At 50.5% G+C, this 17159-nt stretch overlaps 1 protein-coding gene across 3 annotated transcripts in view; it reads left to right on the top strand.

Annotated features, from left to right (window-relative positions):
* The window catches only part of LOC119443188 (run domain Beclin-1-interacting and cysteine-rich domain-containing protein-like), a 323250-nt gene that overhangs the window by 254812 nt on the left and 51279 nt on the right, over positions 1-17159 (top strand). For all 3 annotated transcript variants that reach the window (XM_037708354.2, XM_037708355.2, XM_049662640.1), the window contains one exon: positions 8257-8507. In XM_037708354.2, coding sequence (XP_037564282.1) covers positions 8257-8507 — 251 coding nt within the window. The remainder of the gene's footprint in view (positions 1-8256; positions 8508-17159) is intronic.

Genomic DNA, 17159 nt, shown 5'->3' on the forward strand with positions numbered 1-17159 from the left:
ACTCCATCAGCGAGCAGGAGTGCTTGGCTTTAGTTTGGGTTGATGCCAAGTTCCAGCCATATTTGTATGGCCACATGTTTTTGTTTGTTACAGACCACCATGCCCTCTGCTGGCTGTCTTCCTACTGAGACCCAACAGGACGGCTTGGTCGCTGGGCTTTGCAGCACAAGGCATTTTCATTTCTTGTCATCTACAAGTCTGAACGTCTGCACAAGGACGCTGACTGCCTTTCTCGTCACCCCGTGGATCCTCCTAATCCTGTTGTACATGATCCGGAGACTTGCGTGATGGCTTTCATTGACATGAGCTACATGCGCGCTGAGCAACAACACGACGAATCCTTGCAGCCCATCATTGCCGGAGTGCCATCTGGCAGCACCGACGGCACTTTGCCGCATGTTCGTGCTGCATGTTCGTGCTGCAGCAACGGCATCCTCTACCGTAACACTATCAACCCTGAGGGCTTTGAGTTTCTCCTTGTCCTGTCTCTTCATCTGCGATCCGTCATCCCCGAACAACTTTATGATGCGCCAACGGTGGGACACTTTGGAGTTTTGCGTACCTACGACTGTGTACGACGCCGGTTCTTCTGGCCGGGTCTCTACCGCTCTGTGCGTCATTATATCGCAACTTGCAAATTGTGTCAGCGTCGTAAGAAACGTCCCCTGCGACCTGTCGGACGACTCCATCGAATTGAAGTTCCCTCTGAACCTTTCTATCGCATAGGCCTTGACTTGCTTGGCCCTTTTCCAATGATGACTAGAGGGAATAAGTGGATCGCCGTCACTACCGATTATGCGATAACAAAGGCATTGCTGACTAGTTGCGCAACTGACGTCGCAGATTTTCTCCTCCACGACGTCATCCTCCACCACGGTGCACCTCGACAGTTACTTACAGACTGCAGCCGCTCGTTCTTGTCTCGAGTTGTCGTCGACCTCCTCCACTCTTGAACCACTGAGCTAAGCTGTTCACCGCCTACCACCCACAAGCGAACGGTTTTACGGAACGTTTTAACCGAACACTCACAGAGATGCTGTCGAAGTACGTCTCCAACGATCAACGCAACTGGGACGCCCGCTGGCCTACGTGATATTCGCGTCTAACTCGTCCCGACATGACACAGCAGGATATTCACCCTTTTATCTTTTGTATGGTCGCGACCCCACATTGCCATTTGACACCATCCTACCTTCTGTGCCACATGTTGCAACTGAGTACACTCGTGAAGTCTTCGATCGCGCTCACATAGCACGTCAAGTCGCCCAATCTCGTCTATTGGCATCGCAGGATATACAAAAAGAGCGGCACGATTGGCGCCATCATGATGTTACGTTCGCCCCAGGTGCTTGGGTGCTCCTTTGGTAACCATGTCGCCGTGTCGGCCTCTCCCAGAAGCTTCTCTCTCGCTACATGGGCCCTTATGAAGTCCTACATCAAGTTAACGACGTCAATTACGAGATCTCGTCGTTAATGTCTGATCTGTCCTCAAGTCCGACACCTGTTGACATCGTGCACGTTTCACGGCTGAAGCCATACCACAGTTCTTCGCCTGATATGCGCAGAGACGGCGCTTCAGCGCCGTCTCGGCGCTGAAGCGCCGTCCTGTTACGGAAGGATAAAAGAAGAGAAAAGAAGAAGATAGCGAGACGCTGGCTGCTGCGTGTTGTTGCTGGTCAGCCATCTTGACCACATTAAGTCTGCTTGTATATATATACAGTATAGACCACTTATAACGTAACCGCTTATAGTGCAGGACCGGATATAGCACGGTCTTTTCAGACTCCCGTTAGTTTTCCCATAGCACTCCATGTATACGCATACCGCTTACAGTGCAGCCGCGTGAGACGAAATACTGGTTATAATGTGGCTTCCGCGTGAAAATCTTACCGACAAAGGCGGTAGCGAGCACGCTTCTCAACGAGGTTCGCCCATCGATGGGAGAGGAGATCAACGAGGGCGACGCAGAGGAGGAGCATGAGATGAGCATGAGTCCAAGGGCGATAAAATCATCACTGCGCACCGGATGTGCGAGTCAAAGCGCGCGGGGGTCGCGCGCCTTCACGGAGAGCGAACACACAGCGGAGAGCAAACGCGGTTTCCATCGCGGGAAAGACCGTTGGGGTATAGGAGGGAGGGAGGGTGGGGCGACGCTGTGCTGCGGCACCAAATGCGTATCTTGCAACCAGGCACAAGGGAAACTGGCGACGCAATCTCCCACGTGAAAGGAGCAAAGCGGGAAGGCAGCACGGGAGGGAGGGAGGGGGGCGCTTCTACTCTGCCAACAAATGCGTTCACGCCTGTGCTGGCTTTCGGTGTTGTCGCGCGAACCGTATCTTGAAAGCGATTTCCACACGGCTCTGACCTTTGTATGCGCTGTGCTTACGCCGCTCAGTTTCTTCTGAAGCGATAGACCGCACGAACCTTCACTCGCTGAGGCGGCCGCGTTTCCCCACGCCCGTGTTTTGACAGTGGTTGTCTGCGGTCATCAAGTCTATTCATGTTTGCTTGTGCGCGTTGACACCATGCTTGTTAATTCAGTTAGTAAGCGAATGTGTCAAGTTTATGCAGCCAATAAAACTACTATCCCTCTACTCCTTATAGCTCTCTACTAATTTGCTATCTCAATTGATGCTTCGCCTTTCAGGCGAAACTGAGAAATTTTTTTTATTATTACTTTGTCTGCTTCATGCGAAGATCGTGAGTACTTGGACATTTACCTTTCAACGTTCGTAAATTTAAACGGATGCAAAACTCCCAGTCGCACGCTTCGATTCTCGGATACGCACGGCTGCTTGGTCTACTAGTTTTGCATACGTGCAGGACTTGAAAATCGTTGTTTTGGTTATAGTGCGGTACCGCTTATAGTGCAGATATTCATGACTCCAGCGACTTATGTCATAAGCGGTCTACACTGTATTGTAAATACATTCTGTCTATACTGCCAACAACCCTGGAACAGTATTTTATAAGCTGATGATACTACAATTTTCGCTGCAAATAAATCTCACAATTTTATTCAAGAAAAACTTAACACCGATCTTCATCATGTCCATTCCTGGTGTAAATCGAACTTGTCGCATGTTAATCCTTGTAAAACCCCATTTATGGTATCCCATTCTCCCAAATTATGTATTACCTCTAGTTTAGCAGTATCGCTTGACAATCATTCTCTACCTCTAACAGTACAAAGTTTCTCGATTTAACCCTTTATAGGCACCTCAAGTTATCTCATGCCACATCAATGTTTAAGAAAATTTGTTCAAGAATTTATGTAATTATTAAGACTTATTCCTACTTCCAGACCCACATTAGTTTATCACTATATTACGCTTGTGTTCATTGTCATCTTTCTTACTGTGTGTCATCTTGGGGCAACACATATTACACACCTCAATCCTTTTCAACACTTACAAACTCAGGCTGTAAGACTTATGACATTCAGCCCAATTATACAGTAGAACCCCGTTGATACGTTTTAAAGGGACCGCGGAAAATAAATGTAACAGCCCGTGCTCGGAGCATTCAGAGCCTGTTTGTGACGTTTCTTTGGCAAATCATCACATTTCACATATGCTTCACCGCTTAACACGGCTCTATTGTGGCGGAGCTGACCAAAGAGACCTGGTGATTATGTACCCTTGCTGGCCCCAAAATAAATGTAGCCCTGTGCTCAGTTCCCAGTAGATTTTAGCCATTGCATACTTTTTCGGGTGCTTGGCCAAGTCTTCGCCAACTGCTCTGTGCACATTTTCTCCCAATGTGCTTGTGCAAGCTTGGTCGCCTCTTGCAAACTTTGGTAGCTGCTGCAATACCGTATTTTCCGGTGTATAAGACGTGTTTTCTTTTTTAAGAATTTTTCGCCGGTGCGTCTTATAGAATGGTGCGGTTTATGTACGGGTTTTTCTTCTCTTCCTTTTTTTTTTCAGGAAAACTGCTCCCAAAATCGGATTCGATGTTATGGCCACGCGAAGCGCGCTCGTTGACTTAATTGCTACGGGTTCTGTGCGCGCTATCGAGGTACCAAGTTCTTCTTGTGATCGAGTTCCCGAGCGCCGACCGCGATTCGACCGACCCCGAAGTCGCCGCATCTGCAGATCATTGTCAAATACGGCGCGTGCCGCTGTGCAAACTACGCAGTTGCTACCAGCGTACAAGCCGTCCCCCCTCCCTCCTGCGCCGCCTTCCCGCTTTCCTCCCTTGTGCGCAATTCGGCTCACCGTCACACGCTTTCACTCGCACATGCAGCCTACGGCGTGTGGGGCCGATGTTATCGTCCTTGGACTTTATACGAAACATTGCAGCAACCACGATGGCAGAATTGTGCCTGGAGTGTCCGTATCATTGCTATCACAGTTGTATAGGAAATATATGGCACCCATATGCTTGCACGTGACCCACGTTCATGGAGTAAAACATCACTGTAATTTTTTTAATCGCTTACCAAACGAACAGGTGCATCTATTACACTGGTGCGACATATATACGTTTTATTTCAGAAAAACTGCCGTTTTGAGGGGGGGTGTCTTATACAAAGGTGCGCTACGGGTTGGGGAGTACCCCCACAACGTGTACAGGTAAATGATACCAGTCGACGTTTTAGAATTGTTCAGAAACTGCAGAAAGCACACAGTGCCCCACTCTATACCTGACATGAAGCCAACACTGACAACAGTGCAGACTGAACGCTGGAAGGAGTGCTGTAGCCTTCGTTACACTGCGACAAACCGTTCAAAGCACCCGCACCCATCGCAAAGGCCCCCTAAGCCTGTGATGCGTCTTTGTTCCCCCTTGTAAAGCCATGTGGCCAGCCCGCCACACACAAATGGAAAGTCCCCTTTTCTCTTTAAGCGAAGATCTTGCATTGGCAAAGGTGGCAAGGTCAGCAATTCCTAGTGAGTTTCTCTGGTGGTAGTACCGCCTACTTTGGTCGAAAAAATAGCATCACTACCGGCAGAGACCAATCAGCAAGCCACACATATTTGGCTAGATAAGGAAAAATGTGTCCGACTCCCAAGGAAAGCTGTTTGCTTTAAAATTTTTGAATGGAAGACTCGTAACGGCTGCTTGGACCACCTTTATATTTCACCTATAGCATATCATAGTGTACCCAATGCTCAAACCGTGTGCGACAATCAGGTGCCCATTAACGTAGAAATACAGGCTAGTTAGTCATTCGAACTTTCATGCATTCTGGCAGCACGAAGATAAGACTGTACAAGGGACACACACAAACAGGAGGAGCGCCGAACTTCATGCGATCATTTATTGCGACACGGCATGGTGGCACAGGCGAGGGGCAAGGGGGTAGGAGGAAAAGGAAGGGCGAAATTTATGTCAACACAAACAATCGTACAATTTTCTGTACACGTGCCAAGCCTCGATTGATATAACCTACAGTGGAATCTCGATGATACGATCACGGCTAATACGATTTTCCGGATGATGCGAATTTTTCTGTGGTCACGGCCGAGCCCCATTACTTTGGAACGTGCTAGAGAACGGTTGTTACGAATCGATTTTCGACCCGCGTCGGTTGATACGATTAAATGCCGCCCCACCGACGGCTGCGAAAGAGAACAGCGCACAGTCACGTGCTTTCTCCCTTTCTCTTTTGGTGCGGAGGCGCGGACACGGCGCCGGACAGCATGAAGGCCGCGAACTGAGCTCGAAGAGTTTGAAGAGGTGACGCTCTTGTTGCTTTTGTGCTTTTCCTCCTTTTCCGCGTGCTATCAGCCGGACGGAGTGGCTGCTGTGCTTCGGGCCGCGTTCTTTGTGTTTGCGCCATTTTGCCTAATCGCAGCGAGCTATGTCTACCGAGATACGATCTCGGCTGATTCGCTGCGGCCGTACGCCGAGGCGCGGGAGTCTCCATTGGCGCATCTTCCGTCGACTGCGTTATCGGTGCCGATGGCACAGGGCGATTGTCTGTTTCGCTGCCGGAGTCACATGGTGCAAGATAGCACGGCACGTAATCCACGGTGCAAGGTAGCGTGGCACGTTCAGTCGGGTGCTCCTCCGCTTCTCCCGCTAATCGCTGTATTTTTCTTGGCGTAGGAGGCTTGCGCTTCCATATTCCGAAGGCGTGCTTCGTCCAAAATTTCTTCTCCAACGAGCGACGATCCATCACTAACCTGGGAGCTCTCAGTAATCCGAATTCTGCGTGTCAAGTGAAGACGCCGGCGTGGTTTATGAAGCAGACCACTGCGGTTGCCATCTTGCCCCTGTCACAGCAGCAACCAATGGAGAGACGTCTGTTAGCACAGCAGCCAATCGGAGGCCGCTTTCATCGGAGGGCCCGTGTGACTACCTATAGTAGACCCGCGCTTCTTTTGTGTATGTTACAAGATGGCGACTACGGACGAATTGAGAAGCGGAACAGTGGAACGGCGAAACTTGGAGCTTTCGAACAATACCAAGATGGCGGTGCTCGGTTCCGGGAAATACGAGATATGTCTCCGTGAACTGCGGGGATTTTGCGTGATTTAAACCTGTTTTCTCACCCTGTGCACTGATGAATTAATCTTTTTCGGGCACTTTTAGTGCGTTTTCAGCCACACCATTTTGATACAGCGTAGATTAGGCGTTGCAGATACCAAAACGCGTGGTTTTCAGAAATCGATTTTTCTCGCTATTTTCGCAATCTGATCCCCGCGTCCCCCCTTCATTTGGCTAGTTTTAATTGCGTTTCGATGATACGAATTTCGGCTACTACGAATATTTTTCGTGACCCCGTGAGATTCGTATCATCGAGATTCCACTGTAATTCTTTCTTAGACAATGCCACTAAAGGGGCACTCATACATGTTTCCTTCGTTGTTGATTGAAAAGGCCTCCGAAGATTTCCCTTTTGCCTTGGTCAGTAAATGTGCGCAAAACATGCCTCTCGCTGAATGGCTGGAGTGTTTAGGCATCAGCGGCAATAGTCAGCCAAATGTTCCTCTGCAGTCTGTGCGTCAACTGCTGCGAGGTCTCACAGTCGAAAGATTGTGAGAGCACCTCACATTACTTTCCTAAGCATGCATTTTCCCCCTAGCCTAAAAAGCACACATGCTTACAGTTTCACACTGTGGCCTCGTCTACGGGCCTTCAGCACAATCGTAAATCCTGTTAATCACGCTCACTCGACTCCACTAGATTGCGCTGCTCCCCAAAGAAGTACTCATCTGTGTCGTTTGCTCGCCAGACAGCATAGTAGCCTGCATCGTTGCAGACTTCGATGCTGTCTTCTCAAAGCTGTCTTCTTTGTCACTAGGATCGGAACAGGTCTTAAGATGGCAGCTGTCCAGCAAAAACAGCAAAGTCTTTGTAGAGATTTGGAACACACCGTATTTCTGGATCCCATGCAGACCAAACGTTCCAACCATATTCTAATATACGTTCCAACCATATTCTAAGGTTGTACATCAAATAAGGTGTTTTTTACCTTGTGAGGGGCCTGTATGAAATTATGTTTCAAAAAATTCCACACATAGCTAGCCTTAACCACTGCACGCTTGACATGGTCATTCCATGAGACATTATTTTAGAAACACCAAGTACTTTAACTGCTTACTTCATGCAGTCATGTATTCACTACCTAGAAAGTAATTTGTAAGTGGAAGTGGTGACCTGAGCTGCTGTTCTGTGTCCTTTTTTTTGAAGCATCTGTGCAAGCGTGCAGTTTTCTTTTAACACTGCCATATTGAAGCAACCACTGTTGTGAGTCTCATGCAGTCTGTAATACGGGTTTAAATGCTAAGAAATCTTGCCACACATATTTTTCTAATAGTGCATGACATTTGATTGTTGGTCATGGCTTTAGGCAAGATCTTGGAGCTATATATACAGTACCACGGCTGCTTCGCACAAACGTACAGATGAAACTGGTCAGTGAGACAAGTGGTTTTTCATCATGCTCATGTCAGGCACCGTACATTGATCGCGGATGATACATGTGTACTTGACTACACCAGCGCTTGTGTTGTGCTTTCTGCAAAGTTCATGAAGCAAATGCGGTAAAGACATTATATTGGTCACCTCACATGGTGTCCTGCTCGTCAATGATTCTGTAGATATGGTGTGTCTGCGTGCACAAGTGCATGTGGGGAAACCTCTTGTCCAGGAGTCATTCAGGTGGGACATTTTCTGCCACGCTTGGTTCTTTTTGTGGGAGCGTACTGAAAAGTCACTGACATCTTTTGTATGGTTTGCTTCACAGCAAACCGGACGGTGTGGTCACTAGCCCTTGCAAAGTTTGGCATTGATGGCTTGCAGGCTGCGGGACTCCCTGGGGGCGCTTCGACCGCACCTGCTGGCTGCTGAGCCACACTTGTACTCCCTGGAGGAGCTGGAGCAGGCGCGCCAGGGCACCCTGCTAGCCCAGCTGCGAGGCCTGCAGGAGGATTGTGAGCGGCACTGCCTTGGCTGCCCCATCTGCACGGGCCGCGGTTTCATCTGCGAGATCTGCAGCAATGCGGACCAGCTTGTCTTCCCCTTCCAGCTGGCCTTGGCTGCACAGTGCACAGGTACAGGCTCAGTGGCATGCACTCTTTTAACCCACAATTGAAGGGTGACACAATAGTATTAGAAAACGCCCTAACATGCCTCTATACGGGAGGGTGGCTCCCAACGACCGTGCTACCAAGGCAATGCTCCTTCAGATCGATGTTAGCCCAGAGAACGAACAAAAGCGGTGCTGCAAGCGCCGCTCACATGACGTCATGGCAAGGATTTGCGCCTGTCATCTGTTACAGTTCGGGCTGCGTCTGGGCGCCTTCTGCAACGTTTCCGTTTGTTCACTCTCGTTCCCTATGCTGGTGCTCTTATGACAGTCCTCTCAAACATATTTTGACGATGTCTCCGTTCGGCAAAATTTCTTGAAAGAGCTTGTTTTCTAGACAACAATATATTTCTCAAAGGCAACGTTACAGTGCCGACCAACGGAGGTCAGTCCAGAGTGGTGTGAGTTTTTCATGCGCAGTTCTACACTTTGCATCGGTAGCTCACGTGGATAATAAAAGCATAAACGCGAAAACATAGGATAGAACAATTTAGTTAAGCAACCATACTTGCCGTGGTGCAACAATCATGTAACAAACGCTGGCTATATATGACTTCTACAATATTTACCTTGATTTTAACCTGCTAAGTCTTGTTTGCTCACGACGAGCTGTTCATTGGAAAAATATAGAATTTTTGCATTTATTCACTGAAACGTTCGGCAGTAGCAGAAGGACTATAGAACACATCAACATAGATTCTACCAGTACCGTTTGCTTTTTGAACTGCTTCTCAAAATTAAGCCGTTAAAAACCAGTTAATTTTAAGCGGCAGTAATATTAAGTAAAGCTAATTGAGGCTAAATTTAAGCTGTTTGCCGCACACAAAAAGGCATGGACCAATATTTATATTCTCTTTTTGGTGCTGCAGCCTCTACTCAGTTCAACGATTTAGCTCTGCTTGTTGCTTGGGGAACCATTCTGACTGATCTGCTTGGCGAAACTGACACAGCTGCTCGGCGCAGCTTTTTGGGCGAAATATGCCTTTTAGACCATATAGCTACAGCCAGCCAGAAGCCGAAGCTTCATTCTTTATTGGTATGGAACACATAAAAAATATCAGCATTCACCGAAGGAGGTCAAAACTCAAGTGAATTCATATGAGGCTTCCATATATGGTGTCTTTATGAGGCGAGGGTTGCCTCTTCCAAGCAGCCCAAGCTGCACTCTGTTGCCTCGAGTACGTTAATAAGCATTCCAATTGCCACTGTAAAGGACTCCTATATGGTTCCAATTCAAACTTGTAGCGAACGGAAGGGCTTCGCGAACAATGCACGCTTCGTCATAACATCATAATGATTGTCGGTTGCCTTCATTGCGGTAGGTATGTGTCTAACATATTGTCGATAAAGACTGCTTCAGGCCACTATGAAACATTGCATGGCATGTAATGGCTTGGCTCTTGATCTTAACGGGGGAACGCTGCTTGCGTTGGAGTGAGCGGACGCACGTCGTGTCGGCTCCGGTTTCAACGAATGCTTTTGCAGCGGAAATCACTCGATACCCACAAGAATTTAGTATCCACAGATTTAGCTAGTCACCAGGAATCACCCAACACCAAGTTCAAGGTGGGGGCTCGATTTTTTACAAATTTACGGCTGTTTTCAAGTCAGACACACCGGTGGGAGTGCTAAGCCGTCGGGGCATTCGATATGCCCGACTTTCTGACAAGAATGGAGGTCTCTGTGGATGGAGAACTCATTTCCCGCGAACAATTTGAAGAAAACGCCGGATGAAGAACCATAGGATCAAGGAAGTTAGCCCACGAGAAACTACTGCACTCCGGCGCGGAGCCCCAACAAGGCAATAGCATCAAGAAACAACGTGAGGAACGCCTTCGACAAATAGCAAGATCAAGCCGCATGCCTCAACTATCCCGAGGCGATCATCATTCGACCAAGAGGCGGCCTCCGAGTCGCCGACCATGGGGCCGCCTGACTGGCGACCAGTATTTACCACGCCGCCGAAATCCCAAGAGAAGCCCAAGACGAGGACACCATTTGTACCAATTTTCAACATAACATCATCGTAGTGAACACACCCATCGAGGCACATGCTGACAAATACCAGAAGATCTCCCGCATCAAGATGGGCAACCTAGCGTTCGAGACCCGCGCCTACGAAGCAGCGTCCGACTGTACGTCCAAAGGAGTAATCCGCGGTATCCTGCTGGAAGACACTGCCCGAGATATCACAGCTGACCTCATTACACCTAGGAATCCAATGGCCATAGCTGCAAAACGTCTCAGTAACACAATGACGGTGATCGTCCTGTTCACCGGCCTCCGAGTACCAATGTACATCCGCTACGGCGGAGCCCTGCTGCGGTGCTCCCTCTACTGCAAGCAGATAAACACGTGCTATCAGTGCGGTCGCCTGGGGCATCATGCCTGGGGCGTATGCCCAAACCTTAATGACCGCCTGTGCCACGGTTGCGGAGCGGCCAACCCTCCGCAAGATCACCAATGCAAGCCCAAGTGCCAGCTCTGAGTCGCGAGAGCTTCTCAGCAACTTCGAAGGGCCCAATCCATTTGGGTGCTCAACCCGCTGCAAACCTTGTGCTCACATCGCTGAGGGCGTGGTTGCGTTTTAAGACTAGGTCTCCCATTTGGAATTCCATGTCCTGATGCGCTCGGTCATAGGAGGCCTTTTGACTCGCTCTTGCCCCTACGCGGTTGCTGATGAATACTCGCGCCGATGGACAGAATCTAATCACTGTCGCCTTTGAACGACTGCTAACTTTTGCTGCACGTTAACTTAGCTGGACGGCGTCGGCCGTGCGGGCAGGAGCCACGAAGGAAGAAGTTCACTCTTTGGGATCCGTTTCGAGACCGGTTTATTTGCAGTAGTAGTAAATGGACTAGAATGGGGAAAGGAAAGTGGAAAGAGAGAAGTAAAGAAACACAGTAAAAGGGTGTGAGTCAGGCATGTGCATTGCCGTGGAGAGGGTGCAGTGGCCACTGTCGGGTCGGTGACACGGGGCACGGTGGTATTCACAATTAACTTGCTCGAACGGTGTCGTTAGAGGCCCCCCTTGGCTCTCGTTTGCTTTTCGGCAGCGTCTTCGTGGTTGTCATCGAAGGTATTGTTAGGCGCCCCCACCACCGTTCTACCATCTCAGTGGCGTCGCCTCGCAGTAGCTTCACAGTTGTCATCGAAGGTCTTGTTAGGCGCCCCCGCCTCCGCTCTCACTTCTCAGTAGCGTATTCATGGTTGTGATCGAAGGTCTTAACATCCTCCCCCGCAATGAGCACTGGCTCATTCCTGGCCGCCGTTGTCCACACAGCCTGGCAATTCATTGAGCTCGAGGGGGCGGCTCGTGTCGTCGCACAACTGAAAAAAGCGACATAAGCTTTGTGTTCGGACCCGCTATTGTTGTAGAATATGGGCCTCGCAAAGTCGATACCTGTTGTTTCAAATTAATCAGCCTGGGTGACTCGGTAGGGAGGAAGCGGGGCAGTGGGCTCTTCTGCGGCTCGGCAACTCTGCTTCTTACACGGAAGACAGCATCGAGTGACCGATTTGATTGCCTGTCTTCCTCAAATAATCCAACAGTGTTCCCGAAGTTGGGATAACGTGTCCCGTACTCCTGCGTGCAGTAGGCGTCTATGCTCCCAAGAAATAAGTAAGCATGTGAATGGATGAGACGGTGACAGTATTACGGGATGCTTAGCGTTTTCTTCTTCTGTGCTGTACAGCCGCCCACCAACTCTCATTATACCGTCAGCGTCCAGGAATGGGTTCAAAGCTATCACTGACAATCCCCGGTCGAGTGGTGTGGCGGCACATAGCGCGCGAACATCGTTTCCGAACGTGTCTAATTGACAGGCTCTTTGCCAAATCTTTTATGCATCGGCTACCTCTTCGGCCGTCAACTCTCCCATCAGCTTCGACTGGATTTGACAGTTTTGAATGAACCGCCTGACCCACGCTGTTAGGCGGAGCACTCTCATCAGTGAGCTGTGGTCTTCCAGGTTCATTAGTGGCTCTGGTGTGCTCTTGTTGTCCGTCAAGTCTGCCGCGTTCTCTCTCCTTGGGGGAGTTACTTCGTATCTACCATTCTTGTGTACGATGCTTTCTACGAAGGCCCAAAAAACGTTGTCGTCTTTGGCGGTCAGCTGTGCATCGTCAACGATACCAGGGTGCTCCAGCTCCCAGAATGACCTCAATTGAGGAGAAATTTCACCGGGTTCTCTGGCCACGCCTACCTGCATCACATAGGTTGCGATGGACGATGTAGGCTCCGTGCCCTGCAATGTCCACCCAAACGCAGTCTCCATGGTGTCGGGATATGGGGGGTTGCCCACTGCTCCCTGCCTCGACACACCGAGCCCCGCGGTTGGCGCATGCCTGTGCATCAACCACGGTCCGGTACAAGCTCGAGGAAACAATAGACGACAACCACGTGTACACTCAGAAAGCATTTATTACGACTGCAACTAACACTGCGAGCAGGCCAGCTAGCTATAGTTGACTTCGCTGAGGGCTTCCGACTTACCAACTGGGGAATACGGGCGGCCGCGGCGTTTGCCGCGGCAAGAACACGGTTGACTAACCACGTGCGGGAATACAGGAGCGGTGGCGGAGACTTCCGCTATCGCCGCTTGCTGGGGACCAAAAGAGAGCCGGGCGATGTCAGCGGGATCTCAAGTGACCCACCCGGTGGCGCTGATAGTGCTTGCGATTCTCCTGCGCCGCCCGCGGAAGGAAAGTTTCCCCTCTCCCAACTCTCCCTGGCGCGCATGCACCTGACGCGACGTTTGCTGCGGGTGCGGCGGTCATGGGACCCGAGGGTTCCCACAATGGCCAGGAGATTCTTGGAGGCGCTTGACATTTCCTGTCGTTATGTCCCAATAGGGATCTGTCCCGATAAGCAGCTCAACTCCAACACCAGGATGGTAAGCATCAGGTAAGGTGTCAGCAAGCTGGAGGCCTTCCTTGTCAATGACCGATGGGAGCCATGCAGTCGTCAGGTGGTTGCAGGAGGTCTGCCCAGATCGCGGGAACCTCCAGTACTTCGATGCGGATTCTGGCGTTGTTGCGCCAGTTCTGTAGCCAGCATTCCACGTGATGACACCTTCTTTGCTCAGACGGCTTCTCGCTTCTGAAGGCGTAAATAGCGAGCTTCTCCTCTCCTGTGACGCGAAGATTGAGGCGCCGGGAAACTTCCTGTTGTATAAATGTTCTCTGGCTTCCACCGTCGAGCAGCATTCTCACCAGAGCACTCTTGTGCTGGCCTTCCGCATACGCTCACACCGTCTGTAGAAGCACACGGGTCGCTCCCCGTTTTGACCCACTTGAAGCGATGATTGCACTGTTGTCTCTGCTGGTGCAGCATCTTCGATTGAGGGAGGTCGCGTCAGTCTTTAACTGAGTTCGCAGACGCCTGTTGCATGTCGTCCAGAGCATTTGGCGCACTTCAGCCACCTTGCAGTTCTGCACTCGGTGGCCCGGTGCTTCTTTTTCGCACACTTGTAACAGCGCCGCTCTCTTAACATCACCTCCTTCTTCTTGTCTATGGGTATGGGGGCAACACAGTTTGCTGGTTGATGTCCTTTTGCATCACAAAATGTGCATTGCACCTCTTCGCCGGTTACGGTGAGAACAGACGCTGATGGGTTATGAAGACGAACGTCCTCTTTGCTCGCTGCTTTCTGTTTGGTAGCGGTGTCCTCCACATGGCGTAATGCACTCTGGGTTTTCTCTCTGCTCTCAACTTCCCCTCTCATGAAATCCAGGAAACCGAGAAGCTCGTCTTCGGGTGTTTCAGGTGAGGTGGCCTTCCGTTGGAAGTCCACCTAGCAAAGTTCACTTAATTGGGATGCTTTTACGAAGAACTGTGAGGAGCAGTGTGCCGTATGTGCTCGATGACACTCCCAGCGCCCCTATACTTCGGACTCCGGAGCGGATTTCATCGTAGAGGGCCCTCAGCCTTTCGATGTCACGCAGATTATGCACTGGGCGGACGTCAAGCAAACGCCACATGTGATCCTCAATTATGACATCCTCTTTTCCAAATCTCTCGATGAGGGTCTTCACCGCGATATCGTAGTTTCGATCGCTGATCAACAACCCTTCTATAGCAGCGGCGGCTTTTCCGGTTAGGTAACTCGTTAAGTAGTGGAACTTGGCTATTGCAGGCAGGGTGCTGTTCTTGTGAATAGCCGATTCGAATTGGTTCCAGAAATTCTGCCACGAGCGCAGATCTCCGCTGAATTTTGCGATTTCCAACTTCGGTAATTTGGTTGTTGCTGATGGTGGCTGGAATACCGCGGCTGGGGCGGAACCAATGTGGTGTGCTTCCTGCTCTGACGTGTTGCCTGTCACTGACGGAGTTGTTGACCTGCTCTCGTCGGCTGTCTGACTTCTGAGAGCTCTCTTGAGCTTTGTTTTGAGGGAGCATATCTTCTCTGTGTATGCAGCGCAAGCTTCTAATTCCGCATCTAATTCTTGAAGATCTATCTTCTTTTCGGTGCTCTCGTTTACAGATTTCAACTCCTCTGCCTGTTCAAGAAGAAGGTCGAGGTGTTCCTCAAGCTCACCGACTTGGATGGTTGGCAATTGCAGTGGGTCGCTGGCCGCTGCGATGATCTTGTCGATTGCTTGTCGCAGGGCGGCCTGCTTCTTCTGGAGTCGTTCCATAGCGCTTTCGATGTCAGCAGGCGAAATAATCCCGGGTTTCGGCACCAAAATGTGATGAATACTTGCGCCGATGGACTGAATCTAATCACTGTCGCCTTTGAACGACTGCTAACTTTTGCTGCACGTTAACTTAGCTGGACGACGTCAGCCGTACGGGCAGGAGCCACGAAGGAAGAAGTTCACTCTTTGGGATCCGTTTCGAGACTGGTTTATTTGCAGTAGTAAATGACTAGAGTGGGGAAAGGAAAGTGGAAAGAGAGAAGTAAAGAAACACAGTAAAAGGGCGTGAGTCAGGCACATGCAGTGCCGTGGAGAGGGTGCAGTGGCCACTGTCGGGTCGGTGACACAGGGCACGGTGGTATTCACAATTAACTTGCTCGGACGGTGTCGTTAGGGGCCCCCCTCGGCTCTCGCTTGCTTCTCGGGAGCGTCTTCGCGGTTGTCATCGAAGGTATTGTTAGGCGCCCCCGCCAACAGTCTGCAATTGGTGTTCTTGCACCGGCTGAATCTGTCCGTTTGGCTAAGATTGTGTCCGTTGACGTCTGGAGGTCTCTCCCGAACATAAGGAAAGCTGGCATAAAACCTGTCGAATGGTTTTCACTCGTTCTTAGGGTGAAGGAGATCGCATCTAGGTGCTCATTCCAGTCGTTGTGCGCTTGGGCGTATGCCCCAAGCAGTGGCTTCACATCTCGATTCCGGCGCTCCGTCACGTTCGACTGAGGATGGTAGCAACGACGTTGTCTTCACCTGCTGGACACCCATCGCTGCGCACGTATCTCCGAAGATTTTCGACGTGAAATACGATGCGTTATCGGTGATCAGCCGCTCTGGGAACTCATAGTGGCAGAAGGTCTCTGATAGTTTTTTCAGGACCTCCTTCATTGTCGCTGCTCGTAGTGGGTAGAGTTCAGCGATTCCACTGAAGTGGCAAGTGATGACTAACACAAATTTGTGCCCTCTCTTACTGCGCGACAACAGCCCGATCAAATCGCATGCCGCAAGTTCCCATGGCTTTGTGCTTACAATCGGTTTGCGGCAAGCCGGGCGGCTTCCCGCCTCTCGGCTTTCTTTCTTGGCAGACGTGGCAGGTTTGCACGTATTTACATACATCACGCTTCATGCCAGGCCAGGTTGCAAATCGACATAGTTTCTTCCATGTCTTCGGTGTGCTCCCGTGGCCATCTATGTCGTGGTAATGCTGCAATGCCGCTCGTCTGAGCTAGCGCGAGATGACGGCTTTGAATCTCTCATTTGAGTCTTCTTTTCCTGGCACGTATTTCAGCAAAACTCAAGCAGATAGTTCTCCAGCTCACTCACAGCTGCCCTAGAGTCCGCGCCCACCGTCGTACCGGCGGTTTCCAGGCGCTCTCCGACTCCTCTCTCTGGGTCCATCTCTTCCCTGAGGCTGGTAACCAGGTTTGGTTGCCAGCCTCAGGGGGCTTGCATGCGTGCGCAGTTGGGAATGAACTGTCGGTAGTAGCCTACCATCCCAAGAAAGCGGCAAGACACCACTCACGTCTTGCGGTTCCGGAAACTCGACGATTGCTCGAAGTTTCTTCGGGTCCGGGGACACCTGCCCTTGTTCTACCCGGTAACCGAGCAAGCTCACTTCCGCTCTGCAGATTTGCGCCTTGGCAGGGTTGAGTGTGAGGCCGGCTGTCCGAAGTTTTCCCAGGACGTCTCGGAGATGATCCAAGTGCTCTTCGAAGGTGTGCGAGTACACGACGATATCGTCAAGATAGGCAAGCGCGTGATTCCATTTGGCGTCCCCAAGTATACGCGGTCTATCAGCTCAAGAGGGAAACAGCGCAAAAAAACACGACAAGAAGACAAGAAGGGAGACACACACCAGCCTCTACGGTCTTGCAGTCTATCAGCCGTTGAAACGTGCTCGGACTTCCGGAGAGACCGAAGGGCATCCGCACGAATTCGTAGAGGCCCCTGTGGCAAGTAAATGCCGTTTTGAACTCGTCGCCT

Source organism: Dermacentor silvarum, chromosome 2 (genome assembly GCF_013339745.2).
Source record: "Dermacentor silvarum isolate Dsil-2018 chromosome 2, BIME_Dsil_1.4, whole genome shotgun sequence".
In the NCBI taxonomy this organism is placed as follows: Eukaryota; Metazoa; Arthropoda; class Arachnida; order Ixodida; family Ixodidae; genus Dermacentor; species Dermacentor silvarum.